The following is a 22,534-nucleotide window of genomic DNA, read 5'->3' as shown; positions in this document are numbered from 1 at the left end:
GAACAGCAGGCTAAGATGGACATTTCCAGTGTAGGGATGTTTACAAAGGTATGGATGGAGCCCTCCTGTGTGTTGAGGGTGGGGTAGGCAAAAGACTAGTGGGAGATCAGGTTCAGACTGGAAATAACCTTCATGAATTGACAGACTTGCATGTTTTTCTGAATGCAAAAAGGCACAGCTATTGAAGGTTTTTAAGGAAAGGAATTACTTTAAAGAAAATTGATGTTTATGAGCAACACCTATCTTTAGTTAGAGCCTTAATTCACAATTTAATGGCAGATTCTTATAATAACTCATCATGGGCCTCCCATGTGCTCAGCAGGTGCATTGCCTGGCAGCTGCTTACCTGTAACTGAAAGATTTGTCACAGCAGCACTGGTCAGAGGGAGGACAGGGCTGACTGTGAGGGTAGTTGCTGCACTGCTAGTCACAAGGCTTGGTGTGGTCGCCACCTTGAGGTCAGAAATGAAAACATGGACAAAGCACTTAAAATCAAAACTTAAAGAGGAAATGATTTTATAGTCACTCTTTGATCTTGGAATTGAGACACTTAACATCCTATTTTGGAAAGCTGCTATTGGAAGATGGTTGTTCACTGATACCACAAATAGCTCTGCCCAGGTTTTAAAAATAAATAATAAAAAGTTCCTAAATTTCAATAGTGTTGAGATAGATATACTCTAAGTCGGTAAGAAACATTATACTAATTATCAACTTTACTTAAATAAGAAAACTATTTGACAGGATCAGGGAATCTGGGGTACGTGTTACTTTTACTTTTGACTGCGGGGGGGCAGTACTGCCTTATGTTTGGTTTTAATAAAATAAAATTATGAAAATAATGTGAAGTAAACTTTTTAAAAAACTGATTCGTTTTGAAATAACAAAAAATTCTAGTTTTGCAAGAGATACTGTCTTTCTTCTAGTACAAATCAACATAAACATCACCTTTACAAAACAAAATTGTTGTTCAATAATTATCTTTTTCATAACTATCTCATAACTTTATGACTACACACCCACCATTTAACAACTACAACCTTCAATAAACTAACATGTGCTTTTAATGCTGATTTTAGTTTAAAAAGCCTGCCAGTATGGAATGACATTCAAATAAAATAAAACCAAATATAAAAAGAACAGAAATGCAAACTCAACAATATTCCCATCTTTTGAATCCTGACAATGTAGAAGTCAAATTTATAATCATCCTAAAAATCAAGGGAGTCACACGACCACTGTATGTCTCTTCAGTCTAGGACTAATGCAAACAGCAGAAGTTACTCAATGAGGCTTCATAGGAAAGGATCATATGTTGTTTGAAAGTAAAAGATCTGAGATGATTGTCTTAATACAAGTTCAGAGCTGTAAGTTATCTGGTAATTTGTTGTCACTTAATCATGTGAGTGTAAGTTTAACAAATTGGGCTTTAGGACTCAACACGAATAAAAAGTAACTAAAGATTTTCTGAGATAGCTGGAATCAGTAGCAAATTTACTCCCATGGTTACACAGTAATCTAATGAACTATACCGGAGAAGAGTATGATGGAAATGCAATGAAAGAATTAGAATTGTTCACTTTAAAAAATAAGATAGGTGGGCTGGGTGCAGTGGTTCACACCTGTAATCCCAGCACTTTGGGAGGCTGAGGCAGGTGGATCACCTGAGGTCAGGAGTTTAAGACCAGCCTGGAGAACATGGTGAAACCCCGGCCTCAACTAAAAATACAAAAAAATTAGCTGGGCCTTGTGGCGGGTGCCTGTAATCCCAGCTACTTCGGGAGGCTGAGGCAGGAGAATCTTTTGAACCCAGGAGGCAGAGGTTGCAGTGAATTGAGATCACACCATTGCACTCCAGCCTGGGCAACAAGAGTGAAACTCTGTCTCCAAAAAAAAAAGAAGAAGAAAAAAAGAAGACTGGGAATGGTGGCTCACACCTGTAATCCCAGCACTTTGGGAGGTGGAGGCCGAGGCAGTGGATCACTTGAGGTCTGGAGTTCAAGACCAGCCTGGCCAACATGGTGAAACCCTGCTTCTATCAAAAGTACAAATAATTAGCCGGGAATGGTGGTACATCTGTGGGGTACATCTATAATCCCAGTTACTCGGGAGGCTGAGGCACAAGAATCACTTGAACCCAGGAGGCGGAGGTTGCAGTGAGCTGAGATCGTACCACTGTACTCCAGCCTGGGTGATGGAGTGACACTCTGTCTCAATACAATACAATACAATACAATACAATAAATAGAAAAATAAATAAAAAATAAGATAGACCAAGAAGTTCTTGGGTTAATAACAACATGAGATTTCAACCTCCATGCAGGGGCACCTCAAGACCACTGACCTCAGCAGACAGAGAGCGAGACAGCGAGAGAGAGAGAGAGAGAGAGCACGTGAGCATGAGAATTTCATTACCTTGATAATGTCTAAAATATAAATTTATATGTATTTACTTGATGTATTTATTCATTAAATTACCATTATGAAATAAACTGATTTAACAGGTCATTTGTAAAATTGTGAAAAGTAGCCCTTGAGCTTGCATTTTTTTATTCTTACCAGTGAAGTTGGGCTGGGGAAAATTGCTTTGATAGGTGAGCTGCTGGTCCCACCACTGCTTGGTGGGTTTATTCTTTTTTCTTTCTGGCGGCGGTTACAGAACCAAACACGAATCACCTCTTTTTCCATATTGAGCTGATCAGCAATCATAGTGATCTCTTCCGAGGTAGGCTTTTGATTCTGCAGGGTGAAAAAATCCTTTGGAGTAACTATCCTTTGGAATAACTTTTTGAACTACTGGCATAATCACATCAGTATATAAATAAACAAATGAGGAGGGACAGGTTAGAAAATGAAGCTGGGATACATATGACCATCCATATTGGGCCACTTTCAACAAAGAGATTCTGTAGATAGAAGTTCTAATGAACATACGCCTACTAAACTTATTCATATTAACTTAGAATAAGTTATCCTTGAATATCTATAGTTTTTCATTTTTAAGATCTATTAATTGTGAATGAAATTAACAAAATACCAGTACAACCATATGTATTAATAGGAATTTAACCTTTCTCCATGCTTCATGCTATCTAATTTGGACCTCACAGTAGGAAAGGCAGGTGTTTCATAGATGAAGGACCTTCAGCTTAAAGAAATCATGTGATTTGCCCAATCAGGGGCAGAGCTGATAAAAATTCCTAATTCAGTGTTCTCCCAATGTGCTCAAGTCTTTTCTGAATTAGAGAAGTCAAAATTTTCTTAAAAGCTTTGTTATGATATTACCTGGTTAAAAAAAAATAATTGCCAAATATCTTTTGCATTAACTTAAGCTCCATAGCCTAACACTCAAGGTCTCTAGTGTTCCAATCCCAAACTACTACTCCAGACATACAGACACTACAATTTAACCAACCAATCTACTAGAGTGTCTCCTGATACACCCTATGGATTCCCTCACTTCAGTGTTTCTCCCCCACTCTGAGGGGGAAATGCTCATGTGTTTCCTCCGCTAAAGTACTTTCCCCCAACCTTTTGTCGTCTGTGGAATTAATTCCTATGTACCCTATGTTAGCTGCCACCTCTCTCATACTGAGCGCTTGCATGGATGTGATTCTGGTCTCTCCTGAACCCTGCAGAACTCTGGTTCTGTCTCCTATGTTAGTAACTTACTTACTTCCCCTATTCATAATCATCCATAAGGGCAGAGGCTGACATGTCATCTTTTACCACCTACAGTTCTACTAAGTACTAATGTTAAGTACCACACAGACAATCCCACGTACAGAAAAGTAAAATCCTCACTGACCTCCAAGAAACTCTTCTCTAAGGCCACACGGATGTTGGTCTCTATGCTGGTGCGTTTCTTCCTCCTACGGCTCAAGCCCTCAATTCCTGGAGAATTCAGGGCACTTGGGCTGGAAAGGGATGAATCAGATGAGAGGTTCTCTGTAAGAATGAAGAAAATACACAAATAAAATTAGCTGAGCACAGTGATTCATATGAATATCCATATTAACAAAACTGACAAAATAAGCTACATGAAGTATGAAAAGGTTTTCACATAACCTACATTACAATATTGCTTATTGGCCGGGCATGGTGGTTCACACCTGTACACCCAGCACTTTGGGAGGCAGAGGCGGGAGGATCACTTGAGGTCAGCAGTTCAAGACCAGCTTGGCTAACGTGGTGAAACCCCATCTCTATCAAAAATACAAAAATTAGCTGGGCACGGTGGTGTGCACCTGTGGTCCCAGTTACTTGGGAGGCCGAGGCAGGAGAATCACTTGAATCTGGGAGGCAGAGGTTGCAGTGAGCTGAGATCGTGTCATTGCACTCCAGCCTGGGCAACACAGTGAGACCATGTCTCCCCTTACCTGCTCCTCCGCCCCCCCTAAAAAATATATATTTACTACCATGGATATTTCTGCTGCTCTTATTGGCATTCTTTGTCCGAGGATGTTGACAATATTACCACTACTTTTGGATTTCTGTTTCTGAGAAAAAAGAGGTTTACTATTTCTATCCTTAAACTCAGCTCTATGTCTCCAGTTCTGTTTGTTTATAAGTTCTGGCGATAAAAGGAAGAAAGTTTCTTTACTGAACGTTTAATATTTATATTGTAAATGGCCTCTGATTTTATTGGTATAATGTAGGGTAAAAAGAAAAGAAACAAATGAAATATTTATAAATTCTCTGAAGTTAAATCACAGGGTTCTGTAATTTCACAGTTTAATAACCTTGGGCACGTCGTACACAACTGAGTTTGTTTCTGCTACATGTAAAATAAGATGGAGGGAGTAAATCAGTGGTTCTTATCTGTGGACTGTGGAAACAGATGCCTAGGCCTCACCCCCAGCTGCTGAATAGAACTGTCCAAGGATGCGCGTTTCAGGTTTGTCTTTTCCAAAGGCCTAATTTTTGTTCATATCTACAATAAGAACCATAGTTTAAGGGATCTATATGACTCCTACAGCTTTCACAGTCTATGATACTGTGACTCAAAATTCCAATCTTCCAAAAGGAACTCTCAGAACAAAAAAACGTAAGACTAAGCTAGTAGTCCAACTTTTCTGAATGATATGTGTGGTCATCTGAAATAACAAAAGCAGCAATATTGCAAGAACAAGTTCCATGATAATTCATCAAAGAAGAAACAATAAGCTTCTACTTCAAGCTTACCTAAATACAAAAGCCTTCTTATCCTGTTCCTTCAACTGTGTGTGTGTGTGTGTGTTCCTTTCCTGGCTCAAATACAAGAAGTATTTCAGGCTAAAAATTATTGCTAATTATTTACACTGTTATTATTAGAATATTTAAATGAATCAGCTTTCTGATTTATACTACCATAATTCATAATGATCCTCCCAGGATCAGTAAGCTTCAAGGTTCCGTAATAACAAAAATAGAGTAAGAAATATAAACCCCAATTTATATAACAATCCCCCTGTAAAATTCCAATGAATGACAAAGAAATGTCTTATATAGTCATTTACCTGCATCATTTAGCCACTTCTCTAAAAGTGGCTTCAACTTGCACATGTTCTTAAAGCTGAGGTTCAAGGCTTCAAAGCGAGAGATGGTAGTTTGGCTGAAGTCATTTCCATATAGTTTCCCCATAGCGAGCCCAACATCACCCTACACAAAATACAGAGCAGAAGAGGAGAGGAAAGACAGAGTCATCTCACCAATGCTTAAAGCCTTCACTCTGGGGTGTTGCTCCAGTAACTGCTTTAGATAGAGTCAATAATTATTCCACTTACGGGGTCCCACATAAATTCCATTCCTAAGCCAGTTACAGTGTTACTGTGAGGACTCTGTCACGCCTGATCATTATAATGTTCAATACTGTCCCACATACTTTCCCATTTTGAATCTCTTCTTGCCACCTTATGTAATCATGGAGATACCAAAATTTCAACTAGGTATCAAAAATAGTGCTAATATTCTAACAAGCCCCTTAAATGATACAACCAAAGTGATTTAAGTAATCTTTAAAAATGTATTTATCTGGTCTGGGCACAGTGGCTCACACCTTTAATCCCAGGATTTTGGGAGGCCTAGGCCTACATGGGTGGATTACTTGAGCCCAGGATTTCCAGACCAGTCTGGGGAATGTGGCAAAACATCTAAAAAAACAAACAAACAAATATCAGCCAGGCATGGTGGCTTGTGCCTGTAGTCCTAGTCATTTGGGAGGCTGAAGTGGAAGGATTGCTTGAGCCCAGGAGGTCAAGGCTGTAGCAAGCTGTTATCGTGCCACTGCACTCCAGTCTGGGTGACAGAGCGAGACCCTGTCTCAAAAAAAGAAAAAAAATTAAAAAATAAAAAGAAAAATAAATTTATCTGTATCACCTACAGATATTATGTATAACTCTCTAGATAACCTAAGATATTCCTGAACTAACCAAACTTCCCAAAAAGCAGTTTAAAAATTAGAAATCATCTCTTTCTTCTTTTCCCTATCAAGTATTTCTGGAAGCAGTGAAAAAAAAAATCTATTTTCACTCCTAGTTTGGATTTCAAAGTTAGTTACAAAAAACAGGTATTCTAAAAGACTACTTTTGTAACCATCATAGAAATAGAAATTCACAGTAGAGAGGTTTGACCCATTTAGTCAAACCTTCATGGGCACTGGAAACTTGGTAACCTTATAGCAATAGAACAATGATGCCCTGAATATATTACAAAAGATGTCTTTCTCTATAAGCCTATAGCCTTTGAAATGTATACAGAGCTTTTCTTCTTGCTGAATCTCTCTTGTTCAAGCTGGAAAAAAAGGGTATCTTAATAGTTACTTTATATACAGGAAACAGAAGCTCACTGAGTTTAAATGATTCACCCATTCATTTCAATTAGTTTAGTGACAGGGCAGAAAGGCAACATTATTTCTGGTCCAAAGTACTATACAACTAATCCTACTATGAGACAGCCAACTCTCAACTATCCTGGCAACACTTATTTTGAACTGGGATTATCCCAGTCCTTTGATTCCTCCCTACCCCTAATCCATCTTTTGAATACTACATTTTTTATTAGCACCTACATTAGGTGGCAGTTGGGTTACAAAAAATAACATATTTTTAAAACCCCATTTTCTTTTTGGTGAGCTACTTCTGACAAAAAGTTTAACAGTGAGAAATACTGAAATGTAAGACAAAAGGAGGCACACAGAATACCTGAACTTCAAGTGACTGATATCCTCTGCCTTCCCATATAGCCACCAGCCACATGTGGCTATTTAAATTAATTAAAATCCAATAAATTAAAAATTCAGTTCCTTAGCACCACTAGCCCTTCCAAGTGCTCAATAGCCATAAGTAGACAGTGGCTATTGTGTTGGACAACACAAATACAGAACATCCCATAATCACAAAGTTTTAATGACAGTTCTGAACATACTGAAGTAGACTGTTTATTACTTTCCTTCCAATTACAGTAAAATGGAAAGAACCAGAATTAGTGGTGAGCAGAGCATAAGTGCTATCCATTATACTGTATACAAATATGTCTAAAGATATAGATGATTATGTTTATCTATACTTATATCGCTGTATTTTTATTAAATGTTACTTCATTCAGGCAGGGCACAGTGGTTCACATCCGTAATCCCAGCACTTTAAGAGGCCAAGGCAGGTGGATTACTTGAGGTCAGGAGTTCAAGACCAGCCTGGCCAACATGGCGAAACTCCTGTTTCTACTAAAAACACAAAAATTAGTCGGGTGTGGTGGTGCACCCCTGTAATCCCAGCTACTCAGGAGGCTGAGGCATGAGAACTGCTTGAAACCCGGGAGGCGGAGGTTGCAGTGAGCCGAGATCAGGCTACTGCACTCCAGCCTGGGTGACAGAGTGAGACTCTCTCAAAAAAATAAATAGAAGAAAATAAAATAAAATGTTACTTCAATCAAATATTCACTAAGTGCCTACTATATGTCAAGCACTGAACTTATGCATTGTGTATCACATATATTCATGTCATGGTCACCTTGTTTAGATTATAGCTGATGCCAATTAAACCTTGTAATTCTTTGAGTATAAGAACTTATGTAGCAGTTAGATGGCAATAAGCGTTTTCTGGCACAATAGGTGCTAGTTGGGTTAAAAAAATAACCTATTTTTAAAACCCCATTTTAAGCTATAAATTTTCACAAACTTCTATCTTATTATAAAAGTATATAAAAGTAACAATTTAACAAGTAAAAAATAAATCAACAGCCTAGGAAACACAAGACCCCATCTCTACCAAACACAAAAATATTAGTTGGGTGTGGTGTGTGTGTCTGTAGTCCCAGCTACTTGCAAGGCTGAGGTGGGAGGATCACTTGACCCCAGAAGTTTGAGGCTGCAGTGAGATATAATTGTACCACTGCACTTCAGCCAGAGCCAACAGAGCAATACCCTCTCTCTTAAAAAAAAAAAAAAAAAAAAAAAAGGTAAATAAAATATATATTAAAAAATCATGACAGTAATTATAAGAATTGATACCTTAAGGTGGCTGGAAATAAAGCTATGCCATTAACTAACTAGAACCATGATAATAAACTCACTTTATCATTTATTAATAATATGTTTTATTTCACATTTAAATTGCTTAATTGAATAAAAAGCAACAGGCTCCTCAGTTAACATACTAATTTTCATTAATTTGGTACAGGCTTGGTTTAATGCTTTCATGACAATCCAACTCACAACCATCTTGGGTTATCACTCACAAAAGTAAACGTTTTAAGTAGTCGATTCATATACAATCTTAACTATATTATATCCCTTTGATATTTTTAAAAATAACAAAACAAAAAAGGAACAAAAACTGGGACTGGGAAATAATGAATGTACCACATGTGATAAATGTATTATACTATGACATGCTTTCTAACTATGCAAAGACAGCCATGGTAATCCTTTAACAAGCAATTATGTAATTAGAAAATAACTGTTTAAAACATCTAATAATATGCATACTTACACAGAGAATAGAGCTTTTTTTATTTCAGCAAATTAATGGCTAAAACTTTCTCTTTGTGTGTGTACATAAATACATTGGACACAGAACAACCTTCAAATAACTAAAATTAAAGTATCTGACTTACAAACAGAGGTTGATAGACTGATTTTCCATTCTGCAGCAGTAGTATATACTTTAACCCACATAGTCCAAGTTTGTGAACCATTGCCACTGCTGTCTCAAAGTCATTTTGAATAATAAGGAATGGTCATGCCAAAAAATAGGATAAAAACACCAGACCACAGGGAAGCTCCTTTACCTGGAGGGATGTGCGGAGGCAGAGAAAAACATAACACTGGCAATACGCTGGGTCAAATGCAGAAAGGCAAACCACAATTTGAGTAAAAGCTAAAGATTTTTAAAAGCCTTAACATCTTTGGCATATCACTTAGATAACAATCTCTCAGGGAACCCAAGAGTATACTGTGCTGATAGTTCAAAACTTGAGGCACTGCTAAATATGCTAACTGTATACTTATTTCAGCGTCCTAACTTACTCATATCAATCTAGTTTTATGTTTAGCTTTCTTTCTTTTTTTTTTTTTTGAAACAGAATCTCGCTCTGTCACCCAGGCTGGAGTGCAGTGGTGTGATCTCGGCTCACTATAATCTCTACCTCCCAGGTTGAGGCAATTCTCCCTGCCTCAGCCTCCTGATTAGCTGGGATTACAGGCATCCGCCATCACGCCCGGCTAATTTTTGTATTTTTTAGTCGAGATGCGGTTTCACCATGTCGGCGAGGCTGGTCTTGAACTCCTGACCTCAGGTGATCCACCTATCTCGGCCTCCCAAAGTGCTGGGATTACAGGTGTGAGTCACTGTGCCTGGCCTAGCTTTCTTTTTAAAACAAGTCAGATCATTTAAGATGCTTTGAAAGGATTAAAATGTTTCTGGATAATTTGCTTCTTCATAAGTCAAACTCCTCACAAATGTAACTGTATTTCCTCTAAAATCATGCCTATTTAAAAAATCATTTTATATTCCCAAACACAACTGATTTCTTTGAGCAAAAATGAATTCCCAAAGAAATATAAGCCTGGGCTGGGCGTGGTGGCTCACACCTGTAATCTCAGCACTTTGGGAAGCTGACGTGGATGGATTTGGTTGAGCCTAGGAGTTTGAGACCAGCCTGGGCAACATGACAAGACCTCGTCTCTACAAAAAATACAAAAATTAGCTGGGTGTGATGGTGTGCCTGAGTCCCAGCTACTCAGGAGACGGAAGCAGGAGAATCCTTTGACCTCTGGAGGTTAAGGCTGCAGTGGGCCGTGATCATGACACTGTACTCCAGCCTGAGTGACAGACCGAGGCCCTGTCTCAAAAAAAAAAAAAAAAAAAAAAAAGATAGATATATATAAAGATACATATAAATGTGTTCTTAAGAACACCCATAGTACATGCAGGATGCTATCCTTGGATTTTGACCTACCAGGCCAGGTGGAGCATTACTGTACTTTCAACACAAAGTAATTTGAGTAATATTTAAGTAGTGGCTTAAAAACTTCAAACAGTAATTATATTCCCTGGAAAGAAAATATCAGATTTTTCCTGATTCCATAAAAGCACCCAATCTAATCCATACTTCCGCCTTTTTTTTTTTAACCTAATGATCTTACACCATTTTATATAAATTTCATTCAGTTTAATTCTTTGCCTGCTTTAAAATTATTATTTACAGGCTGGACACAGTGGCTCACACCTGTAATCCTAGCACTTTGGGAAGCCAAGGCGGGAGGGTTGCTTGAGGCCAAGAGTTCAAGACCAACCTGGCAAACATAGTGAGACCCTGCCTCTAAAAAACATGTATTATTTATGACAGGTTAATCAAAGAGTCAGTGGTAGTGCTTAGAACAAACAAAAATGCCATGTATCCAGACAACTGTTTAATTAATTTATTAAATATATTCACTCTTCTTTAAAAGTCCTTGGTTAGCTGACAAATTGTAGAAAATTAATTTGGATATTAGCTAATTTGGGGTTTTCATCTTCTATAGATTCTTGCTTGATTAACTGGTTTTAGCATAGGCTTAGAGAGTGTGTGTGCCTGTGCCTGCATGCCTGTCTTCATCACCCTTTCTCTTCCAAAGTTATTTTTATTTTTAATTTTTATTAATTTTTATCTTTTTAGAGACAATGTTTTGCTCTGTCACCCGGGCTGGAGTGCAAAGGAGCAATACTGGCTCACTGCAGCCTCGACCTCCCAGGTTCAAGCAATCCTCCCACCTCAGCCTCCTGATAGCTTGAACTACAGGCATGTGCCACCACACCCAGTTAAATTTTTTATTTACTCTTTGGAGAGACAGGGTCCCACCAGAGACCAGGCTGGTCTCCATCTCCTGGGCTCAAGCAATCCTCCCACCTCAGTCTCCCAAAGTGCTGGGATTACAGATGAGCGCTACTGCAACCCACTACAAAAAACTGTTTTTAAATAAGCCTTCTAAACTTTTCCCCTTTTAGCTACTAAAATACACCCTGTAATCTTTACTCTCTCTTCATCTTACATATGAAGCACTAAGGTCTTCATCTTACATATGAAGCACTAAGGTCTACTACCAGATATTCTTCAATAACAAAATCCTCAGTACAGTCAAAATATCCTCCAACATAATCTTTTAAACTCTTCACAATTTACTGATATAATTATGATTTCAGAGGCCTGTGTTCTGAAAGGAATCATAAAGCTTCTAGACCAACATTAAACCATACATTAAAAATGCAGGAAAAGGCTAACAGAAAGGTACAGTTTAAAACCAAAAAACAACATGGCTGAGGAATATATTGTATCTTAGAAGCCTCTTTGGATGTGTAAAGTAAATACAGTTGTCCCTTGGTATGCACAAAGGATTGGTTTCGGGACCTCCCTTGGATACCAAAATCCACTGATGCTCAAGTCCTCAAAATTATAAAATGCATATTTGTATATAACATATGTGTATCCTCCCATATACCTTAAATCATCTCTAGGTTACTTATAATACTTAATATAATATAAATGCTATGTAAATTATTGTATTGCTTAGGAAATAATGGCAAGAAAAAAAGTCTACACATGTTCAGTACAGACATGACCATCCTTTTTCATCCCCTGCCTCAAATATTTTAGACTGGTCAAATCCACAGATGTGGAATCCATGAATACAGAGAGCCAACCGAATTTGGACCCAGCCAAGGAGGGCAATCAATGTAAGGCCAATTCACCCTACCTGAGTGAATCCAAGTTTGATTCGTCTTTGTTTGAAGGTCTTGGCAAACTGCTCAAGCTCCTCAAGGTCACTGGGCTCCTCCAAGCTGGGAGTATCAATTCGCTTTGGTGTTGACTGGCTCTGTGGAAGTGTCTGAATTGGGGTTGCTGCTATTGTGCGTGTTGGGGTTGCTGGCTGTTAGAGAAAGAATAAAACAATGAGGAAAAACATGTGAAGAGATATTTAGGCTTACTCCAAGTAAACAATTGAAGGAAACAGCCACATTTATGGAGAACAATGAAGACCATGTAACACTACAGAATGTACAACATAATGTTTAGTGAGCAAAGCAGACAGTAAAACTACGTATGTGGTAATTACAAGTAAGGTTAAGCATGTAACTCTATAGAAAAAACATGAATACACAAAAATGAAATCTATTATAACTGGGTTTTCAAATGGTCTGAATACATATATCTTATGTCTTTTAATAAATTACTCTTTATTTCAAAAAATCTATTTCATAAGTCTAGCACTTCAACTGTCAAAGCAGTAGAGTCTTTTTATCACTATTACATCTCCAACCTGTGACACAGTATTATAAAAATAGTATTCAAGATCATTAAAATTATTTTAAGGGGGAAAAGTAAACCACCTATAGTTTAAATATCTTATAACAGGTTTCACTTTTGTATATCTGTTCCAGTTTTTTCCCCAAGGACCTATATTTTTAAACCTTCACTGTAATTATGGTATACACAATTTTACTCTCTGCTTTTCTCATTTAGGATTGTTTTAACTTTTTTCTGTGGTATTTCAGTCTTCATACTTATCCTTTTTAAAAACTAAGGCAATACTCTGATAATTTACTTAACCAGTTCTTAATTGCTAGACAGTTTTCGTGTTTTCACTAACATAGATAACACAATGAAAAACTTCATGCATATTAGTTATTTTTTCCACCTATGTGCGTAATTAGTTCTTTTAAGATAAATTCTCAACGGCTTTTCTGGCAACTAGATAAACAATTTCACGGCTTTTGATACATTATCATAAGGTTGGTTCCCACTTTGCAACACTCTTCCACATGACTTGGTCAGCAGTTTAAAAAAATGTTTTGCTAATTCAAGAAGTAAATGGTAGTTCCCTGCTGCTTTAATTTGTATTTCTCTTACTACTCAAGGTCAAAATTTTCCCATGTGTCAATTGTTATCTGTATTTCCTTGGATGTGAATTGGATTTCTGTCCTTAACCAATTTATATATTAATGATACCCTTATTCTCATCCCTATCCTTAAGAGAGATTCTCAAATTTTATAGAGTAAGCTTTGTCATATTAACGCAAATGCTTTTTCCAATTTGCTTTCTTTATTTTTCAGTGTATATAAACCTTTAAATTGTCATTTGGGTTAGCTTTTAATTTTCCTTTCTAATATATCCTTTTACTTCAAATCTGAGAAAGCTTCACTTATTTCTAACATTGATAAAATTCCTTATAATCTGCTAGCTTCTTCTATGTGTTGTTGAATATTTGATTATTTAAATCCATGTATAGTTTATTTTGGGACATGAGGATATAGTCCCTTTTTAAAAAGAAAATACTCAACTTTCTTATCACACAAACATAAGGTTATTCTGTTCTATTCACAAGCCCTGAGTGGAACACACCTCACTAGTGGGAGGTGCTGCCTGACTGCATCTTAGTTGCTCAGTTGTCCCCTCCTGTGAACAGTAGCCCAGGTGAGCGATTATAAACCAGGATTACAGATAAAGTCTGTGGCTGTGAATTTTTCTTCTTCAAATTGAGATGAGTTATATAACCCTGACCTTTACCTTATGAGTCAAGGCTTCCTCCAAAGGAACTAACTATCCCAGAAAACTACCGAATAAGCATTACACAGGCGACAACTGGAGTTAAGTTCCTCTCTTATCATCCTGTTTCAATTACAACAACAAAGTTCATTTCTATGTCATGCTGACACTGCGTAATTTTCAACCTGATCATTCTGGAGTACCCAAAACCACCACCAACCATAGTAGACTCCCATGTGGCTGTACACTTCTCACAGCGAAACTGGTTGACAGTTAGAGGTGAGTCTTAACTATCATATTGTTACTTCATCTCCGGGGTTGAAGTAACCCCATTCTCAAATAATAAAGGACTAAAAATAGCTTAGGTAACTTTAGATGGGGTGGTTACAGATAAGTTACCCCAACTCCAGAAACCTCAAGCTGGACTGGGCCAGATCTAGAAATGGCAGAGTAGAATTCAGTGAGCAGGAGTCAGGATGAAGCTACAACAGCCCTGCCACCATATGCAGAGCATGCAGGCCAGGAAGGAGTCTCTGGTATAGACTTTTTTCAAAAACCCCAACCTCACTCTCTACATACAGTCATACAACTGCTACTAATTGTAGTAGCAGTTACTACAGATAGTAGTAGATACAGAACATTCTCATCACTCCCAAAAGTTCCCTTGTTCCCTTTGTAGTTAATCCCCATCATTAGCCCCCAGTCCCTGGCAACCACTAATATGTTTTATGTGCCTTACTTTTGTGTTTTCTAAAATGCCATGTGCACTGAATCATACTCTATGCAGTCTTTTATGTCTTCTTTCATGTAGTATAATGCTTTTGACATTCACAGGAGCTGCATGTATCAGAAGCACTTTTTTTTATTGCTAAGTAGCATTCCATCATATGGATATGCGTAAAATTTATGTTACCTAGTCACCAGCTGATGTATATTTAGGTTGTTTCCAGTTTGAGGTGACTAAAGCTGCTATAAACATTCACGTACAAGTCTTTGTGTGGACGTATGCTTGCATTTCTAGGGATAGAACTGCTGGGTCACGAGGTACACAGACATTTAATTTTATAAGATACTGCCAGTCTGGTGCAGTGGCTCACACCTGTCATCTCAACAATTTGGGAGGCCAAGACAGGCAGACTGCTTGAGCCCAGGAGTTCAAGACCAGCCTAGGCAACATGGCAAAACCTTACCTCTACAAAAAATAGCTGGGCGTGGTGGTGCACGCCTGTAATCCCAGTTACTCAGGAGGCTGAAGTAGGAGGATCACTTGAGCTTAGGAGGTCACGCTGCTAGAGTGGGCTGTGATTGTGCCACTGCACTCCAGCCTGGGTGACAGAGCAAGACCTTGCCTCCCCCTCACCCCCAAAAAAGAAACTGCCAAAATAATATCCAAAGTTGTGTGTACCATTTTGCAACACCACTAAGCAATGCATGAGAACTCTAGTTGCTTTATCTTCTTCCCAACACTTCGTTTTGTCATAGCCTTTTAAATTTTGCTTATTCTAGTGAGTGTGCAGTGATATTTCATTTAAATTTTCCTGATGACTAACGGTTTTTGAGCATCTTTTCATATGCCTGCTGGACATTTACATATCTTCTTGGGTGAAGTATCTCCAATTTTTTTGCTGCCCATTCCCTTAAATCAGATTGTCTTATTGCTAACTTGAATGAGTTCTTTAGACATTCTGAACACAAACCTTTTATCAGGTATGTTTCATAAAAATATTTTCTCCCCATCTGTGGTTTTCTTTTCATTCACTTGAGAGAAGCTTTTAATTTTTATGAAATTAAATTTATCAGTTTTATATTTTATGGTGTTTTTTTGTGTCCTATTTAAGAAATCCTTGGGTCAGGCAAGGACACAAAGATTTTTTTCCAAGTTTTTTTCTCTAAGTTTAGGTCTACAACCCATCAAACAAATCTTTGTATATGGTGTGAAATAATAGTCAAGGTTTTTTTCCCCCCGCCTATTGTTTCTGCAGCATTTTTTAAAATGACTTTTTTTCCACACTGAAATTCTTTGGTACCTTTGGCAAATCAGTTGGCCATATACGTGTGGGTCTACTGGACCTTCTATTCTGTTCCACTGATCTCTATTTCTATCCATATGCCAGTATTACACTGTCTTCAATACTGGAGTTTTATAATTATTCTTGACATCAGGTAGTCCTTCAATTTTCTTCTCAAAGTCGTTTGGTTATTCTGTGTTTTCTACAGTTCTATATAAATGTTAGAAACAGTATGCAAATTTCTACAAAAAAGGCTGCTAGGTATTGGTTGAGTCTGTGTTAAATCTAGAGGTCAATTTGGGAAAAACTGACATTTTAACAACTTAAGTCTTCTGATTCATGAACACATTACTTCTTTCTATTTTATAGGTCTTTAATTTTATCCAGCAATGTTCTATAGTTTTCAATGTACAGGCCTTTCAAATATTTTGTTACGTTTACCCCTAAGTACTGTAAATTTCTTTTTTTTTTCTTTTTTTTTTTTTTTGAGATGGAGTCTCGCTCTGCCGCCCAGGCTGGAGTGCTGTGGCCGGATCTCAGCTCACTGCAAACTCCGCCTCCTGGGTTCACGCCATTCTCCTGCCTCAGCCTCCCGAGTAGCTGGGACTACAGGCGACTGCCACCTCGCCCGGCTAATTTTTTGTATTTTTTAGTAGAGACGGGGTTTCACCGTGTTAGCCAGGATGGTCTCGATCTCCTGACCTCGTGATCCGCCCGTCTCGGCCTCCCAAAGTGCTGGGATTACAGGCTTGAGCCACCGCGCCCGGCCTGTAAATTTCTTTTTGTAAATTTCTTTTTCTAAATTTCAACTTCCAAATGCTCACTGCTAGTGTATAGAAATGTAAATGATTTTTATATATTGACTTTGTATCATACGTGCTAAGCTCACTTATTCCAGTAGCTTTTTTTGGTAGATTCCTTAGGATTTTCTAAATAGACAATCATGTCATCTAGCAACTCAGATAGTTTTACTTCTTCCTTTCTAATCTATGTCATTTATTAATATTTCATTTTATTGTCTTATTGCATTACTAGCACCTTCAGTATAATGTGGAATAAAAGTGGCAACTGGTCACTTTGCTTTATTTCTGATCTTAGGGGAAAGTATTCAGTTTTTCGTTAAGTATGATACTGGTTTTTTCTTTTCTTTTTTTTTGTACATGCTGTATACCAGGTTAAGAAAGTTACCCTCTATATCTAGTTTGCAAGAGTTCTTATCATAAATGGATGCTGAATTCTGTCACATCTGGTAATGTGTTAGTATTAAGTGATAACTTCCATACTGCAGACAAAGAAAGTCCAAGCTAGGAGATTCAGGGCCAGTCCAGTCACCTAATTTATAGATGAGAAGACTGAGGTCCAGAGAGGTAAAATGACATGTTCAAAGCAACAGCTAGATAAGAAGTGGAACTAGGTCTATAATTTAAACCTCTTTATGCCTAAGATTTGTTTTTATATAATTATAGTGTTTATATGGTCTAGTAGAAATGAGCTAAAGAGCCATAAAAGCATTGAGAAAAAAGAAAATATAGAGATCAAAATTTCTTTGCAGTTTCTGAGAAAGAGTAAAGGGTAACAATGGATTTTAACTGAGGGTGGGTTTCCAGTTTAAGTGGTAATATCTACTGCCAAGTATGGTGAGTGGAGATGTCATATGGCTACAACTCATTACTCATTTACTGCTAACACAGTTATTCTTTATGAACATATAAGAAAACAGGAACTCTGAAGATTTTCAAAGACTATATTGATTTGCTGGCATTGCTTTATTAAGCTGATTAAGCCTAGCTTTGATTTTCTGGTCAGTTTTCAAAGACTGAATTATTAGATTTATTAGATTTAAAAAAAATTAAAAGTCCAAAAGTCTCCCCAAACAACATGATAAGAGAAAGCAGCCCCCATAGAAGAAAACTGACCTGGGAGGTGAGGGTGATGCTTGGTTGCGACTGTAGGAGGTTGGCTTGGCTTTGCTGAGGTAGTTGCGTTAGAAGATTTTGCGCTTGCAGGAGACCTGTAGAAGAAAAACATGTTATCCAGAAACATTAAAGATTTCTTTGAACACATGGCAAAAGAAAGAAAATTAGAAAATGAGCTGAAAATTTTCAGTTGATCTCTGATAGTGTTACTGGTATCAAAACTCTTATTTATCTTATTTGCCTTACATTCAATCTTGTTTTACAATTTGGAAGAGAAGATATAGAACATTAAATTAAAACTGGTATGTCTTTAGCATAATCTGAGTAAGCTCTGTGATAGGTCAATCCTTTATATTAGGAAAGAGTGGGATGAAAGTAAAAAACTACTCTAGATAGAAAGAGTTGGAAATTCCAAAAAGAGCTCAACTTCTTAACCTAGAATCCATTAGAAACTGCCAGCATTCAAGTTCTCTTTATCAAACATTTGTCTGTTGGTGATAATAAAGTTGAAATGTAAAATATTCTATTAATATCTGCACTAACACTGAACTGTCTTAGTTTCAAATAATTGATAATGTAATGCCACCAATGCTTCATGATGACAAACTGACATTCAGAGGAGAAATACAAACTCTGTTTGTAGAAGATGCTCAATTACTCAAATACATGGCTTTTTATTTTCAGAACCTGATAGAGGACCAACCCAGAATGTCTGTATTTAAGGATTTAACCCACAGAGTTTCAGATAAAATGCTGTAGCTAAAATACTAAATACAAGATTATGTTTGCTGTGATAAGAGCAATGGTAGAAAGTATTCAACAAAGCACACCAAACAAAAGGGATTTTACCATTTTTTTTGAACATGTGATAAGATTATCTGAGGCAATACCTTCCTAATTAAGATTTCCTTAGGTTACTAAATTTGGATATATTAAATGTTGGAATATGTAGGACAACAGCCAGAACACTTAAGCCTGCCAGAGATTAGCCACAGAATTTATCATTTATTTATAAGTAACTAAGCACTGCCTAAATTTAAGCTATCAAAAGATACTAATATTTATTTCATAATGTAGGTCACAAATGAGATAAATATATTAAACAGGTTTGAATTTTTCTAAAGAACCCTGACTTTTGCCGGTCCTGGGGCAAGTGAAATACATATTGAAGCAAATATGATTAAATAAAATTCAGTATATATTACTACAAACATTTCTTAAAAGGCAGGTTTATGGAAGTTTGAATGACCATCCTGCTTCCCCAAGTGTCTCCCTATAGTTCAATCTCCATATAACAGTTAGGGTGATCTTTATAATCATATCATTTCCCAATTAAAACGCTGTCATGGCCTTATATTAGAATTAGAATAAAATCTATGCAGCCCTAGGTATCTGGCTCTGTCTAGCTCTCATGTCTCAACTTCTACCACTTTCTTTGACTCACTCAACTCCAGCTACTCTGGCTTTTCTTTTCCTGGATCAGGTCAAGCTGTTCCCATCTCAGGTGTTTTACATTCCTTTGCCTACAAGACTCTTCATTCAGATTCTAGGTGTGGTAACCTCCCCCTCATCTTTCCTCATCAGTTCCCAATTCAAATATTGCTTCTCCAGAGAGGCTTTTCCAGACCATAGGCCCATTCTTCTTTAGGTTAACCATTACTAGATTATTATGATCTGCTACCTGACTAGTACTAATTGTTATCTAAACCATTTGTTTACATGTTTACTATTTGACATTTCTTAATGAGGGCAGAACCTGCATCTTGTTCAAAATACATCCCTAACTGTTAGAGCACTATATGACACAGCAGACACTCAACTAATTTTTGAGTGAATTAATTAAAATATCAAACTTTACTGGTTTGTAAAATACTGAAGGGTAAAAAAATAAAACTGTATTTTATGTTAACGATTAAAACTAAGTAAAATTGTTTTGAAAAGCCTAAAGACTAAAGAATATTCAAAAACAATAATAAAAAATGAAAGAGAAGGCCAGGCGTGGTGGCTCATGCATGTAATCCCAGCACTTTGGGAGGCCGAGGCGGGCAGATCACTTGAGGTCAGGAGTTCAAGACCAGCCTGGCCAACATGGTGAAACCCATCTCCACCAAAAATACAAAATTTAGCCGGGTGTGGTGGCACATACCTATAATCCCAGCTACTCGGGAGGTGAGGCAAGAGAATCGCTTGAACCCAGGAGGCAGAGGTTGTGGTGAGACAAGACTGGGTCACTGCACTCCAGCCTGGGTGAAAAAATGAGACTCCCTCTCAAAAAAATAAAAATAAAAAAAAAAGAGTAGCGAGCACAAAGGTCAGAAATGAAGTTCCATTATTAAACATAGGCTATTTCAACATAGGAGTTTCTTTAAAGTTTAACAATGAAAGTTAGTTTAATCTGTAAGAGACAAAAGTAGATATGTAAACAAATTCAAACCTTACGTTTTACCCCCAAACGAGGTCAGCTGAAAAGGCTGAAAGGGCCCCTAGAGGTTTAGAACTTTTAAAAAACCAGTGCTTGGCCAGGCGCCATAGCTCACGCCTGTAACCCCAGCACTTTCGGAGGCTCAGGCAGGTGGATCACGAGGTCAGGAGATGGAGACCATCCTGGCTAACACGGTGAAACCCCATCTCTACTAAAAATACAAAAAAATTAGTCAGGTGTGGTGGCGGGTGCCTGTAGTCCCAGCTACTCGGGAGGCTGAGACAGGAGAATCCTTCTAACCCTGGAGGCAGAGGTTGTGGTGAGCCGAGATCACGCCACTGCACTCCAGCCTGGGCGACAGAGCGAGACTCTGTCTCAAAAACAAAAAACAAGAAACAAGAAATAATGCTTGCCACCTTCCCTTACCTAAACAACAAAAACTCAAACAAAACTCAAATGAACAACAGTTTTCTAACCAAGAACATTTCTTTGATTATTTTCATAATTAGTGGTGAGAGTAGACAGGGCAGAATAAGATCACCAAGAAATTATGACTCAAGTTCAGTAATCTGTCAGTAAGAATTTTCCCATGAAAAACAGTTGAGGAAAAGGCTTAGATTTCCCTTGCTTGAAATTAAATTCTAGACAGTTACAGTTATATAATCATAGCAATTATCTGTGCTATTTTCCCAATCTTATAAAAGTCTGGAAGTTGGGGGAGGGTTTAAAAACATACATATACCTATGCAAATGCCAAAAAATCAGAATGAACAGTCATTCATTATTTCTACTATCTTAGTTTGAGACAAATAAAATTGAAATAAAATGAGGTTGCAGATTTGAAAAGGGAAAGACAATGCTCTTGGCTTTGCTGAAAGTGAATGAAGGCAATCTCATTCGAGCTTAACAAATCTAACAAATCTAATAAACACACTTAGCATAGACCTTCCTAAGTCTTTCTCATCTAGGTCACTTTCTCCTTCCCTCTTGGAATTTTCTTCCATTGCGCCTACCACTCTCCACCAGTTTTTGACTTCTGAAAATGCAGTATCTTTTGAATCTACTTAATCCTTTATACGTAAAAGGTTGGTTTCACCAAGGCTCTTCTAATACTACATATATTATATTTCCTCTGAACCTATCAACCCTCGTAGTTTCCTAAAAACCCAGGCATTATACTTAGACACCTCTTTCCTATCATTAATCAAATACAACTAGCCACCAGGTCCTGTCCCTCTACCAACTTATTTACCAATTTTTCCTACCCAAGTTTCAACACGAACTTTATTAAATACAAACTTGGAAATGCCACTTTTCTGATTAAATCTGTGGTTTAGCAGAGTTTACAGAAGACTTTCTTATTGGAAGATATTGAGCCATTCACATTAGACTCCTCAAAGTGAGTCAGGATACAGTGGCTCATGCCTAGAAACTCAGCACCACTTTGGGAGGCTGATGCACGAGGATCGCTTGAACCCAGGAGTTCAAGACCAGTCTGGGCAACCACAGTAAGACGTGTCTCTACAAAAAAAAATTTTTTTTTTTTTTAAATTAGCTAGGTGAGCTAGTACACACTAGTCCCAGCTGCTTTGAAGGTTAAGGTGGGAGGATTGATTGATCCCAAGAGGCTGGGACTGCAGTGAGCCATGATTGTGCCACTGCACTCCAGCCTGGTTGACAGAGCAAGACCGTCTCAAAAAAAAAACTGTCAAAATTAGCTGGGTATGGTGGCGCATGCCTGTAATCCCAGCTACTTGGGAGGCTGAGGTAGGAGAATTGCTTGAATCCGGGAGGCAGAGGTTGCGGTGAACCAAGATCATGCCATTGAACTCCATCTCAAAAACAAACAAACCAAATAAAGCAAGAATGAGGAGCCTGTGAATCAATTTCCTGTTTATTCCATCTCAAAAAAAAAAAAAAAAAAAAAAAAAAATCTGAAATTCTAAATACATTTATTTCTGCACATATGGACACATACTCAAAGGAAATTTACAAAATGAAATTACTTGTTAAAATAATGGAATTATGGGATCTTTTCCAGATTTTTCTCTAAGACTTTTACAGACAAAAGCAATGCTTAATTTAGAGAAACGCTACCATGCATTATACATTCCAATTTTACCTGAAAGTTTTTGCCCTTTCCTGTGTGATTTGTGGGGGATAAAAGCTTTCAATCAATTTTCAA

General features: G+C 37.5%; 1 protein-coding gene across 5 annotated transcripts in view; it reads right to left on the bottom strand.

The window, feature by feature from the left end:
• POU2F1 (POU class 2 homeobox 1) overlaps positions 1-22,534 on the bottom strand; it is a 208,015-nt gene that overhangs the window by 23,546 nt on the left and 161,935 nt on the right. For all 5 annotated transcript variants that reach the window (XM_011933384.1, XM_011933387.1, XM_011933386.1 and 2 more), the window contains 6 exons: positions 17,928-18,022; positions 12,212-12,385; positions 5,499-5,640; positions 3,809-3,948; positions 2,560-2,739; positions 347-452 (listed from right to left, as the gene is read on the bottom strand). In XM_011933384.1, the coding sequence (XP_011788774.1) occupies positions 347-452; positions 2,560-2,739; positions 3,809-3,948; positions 5,499-5,640; positions 12,212-12,385; positions 17,928-18,022 (837 nt within the window). The remainder of the gene's footprint in view (positions 1-346; positions 453-2,559; positions 2,740-3,808; positions 3,949-5,498; positions 5,641-12,211; positions 12,386-17,927; positions 18,023-22,534) is intronic.

This window comes from Colobus angolensis, unplaced genomic scaffold (assembly GCF_000951035.1).
Source record: "Colobus angolensis palliatus isolate OR3802 unplaced genomic scaffold, Cang.pa_1.0 Scaffold126, whole genome shotgun sequence".
Taxonomy (NCBI): domain Eukaryota; kingdom Metazoa; phylum Chordata; class Mammalia; order Primates; family Cercopithecidae; genus Colobus; species Colobus angolensis.
The sequence above is the reverse complement of the archived record's forward strand: the minus strand, read 5'-3'. Positions and strand labels throughout refer to the sequence as shown.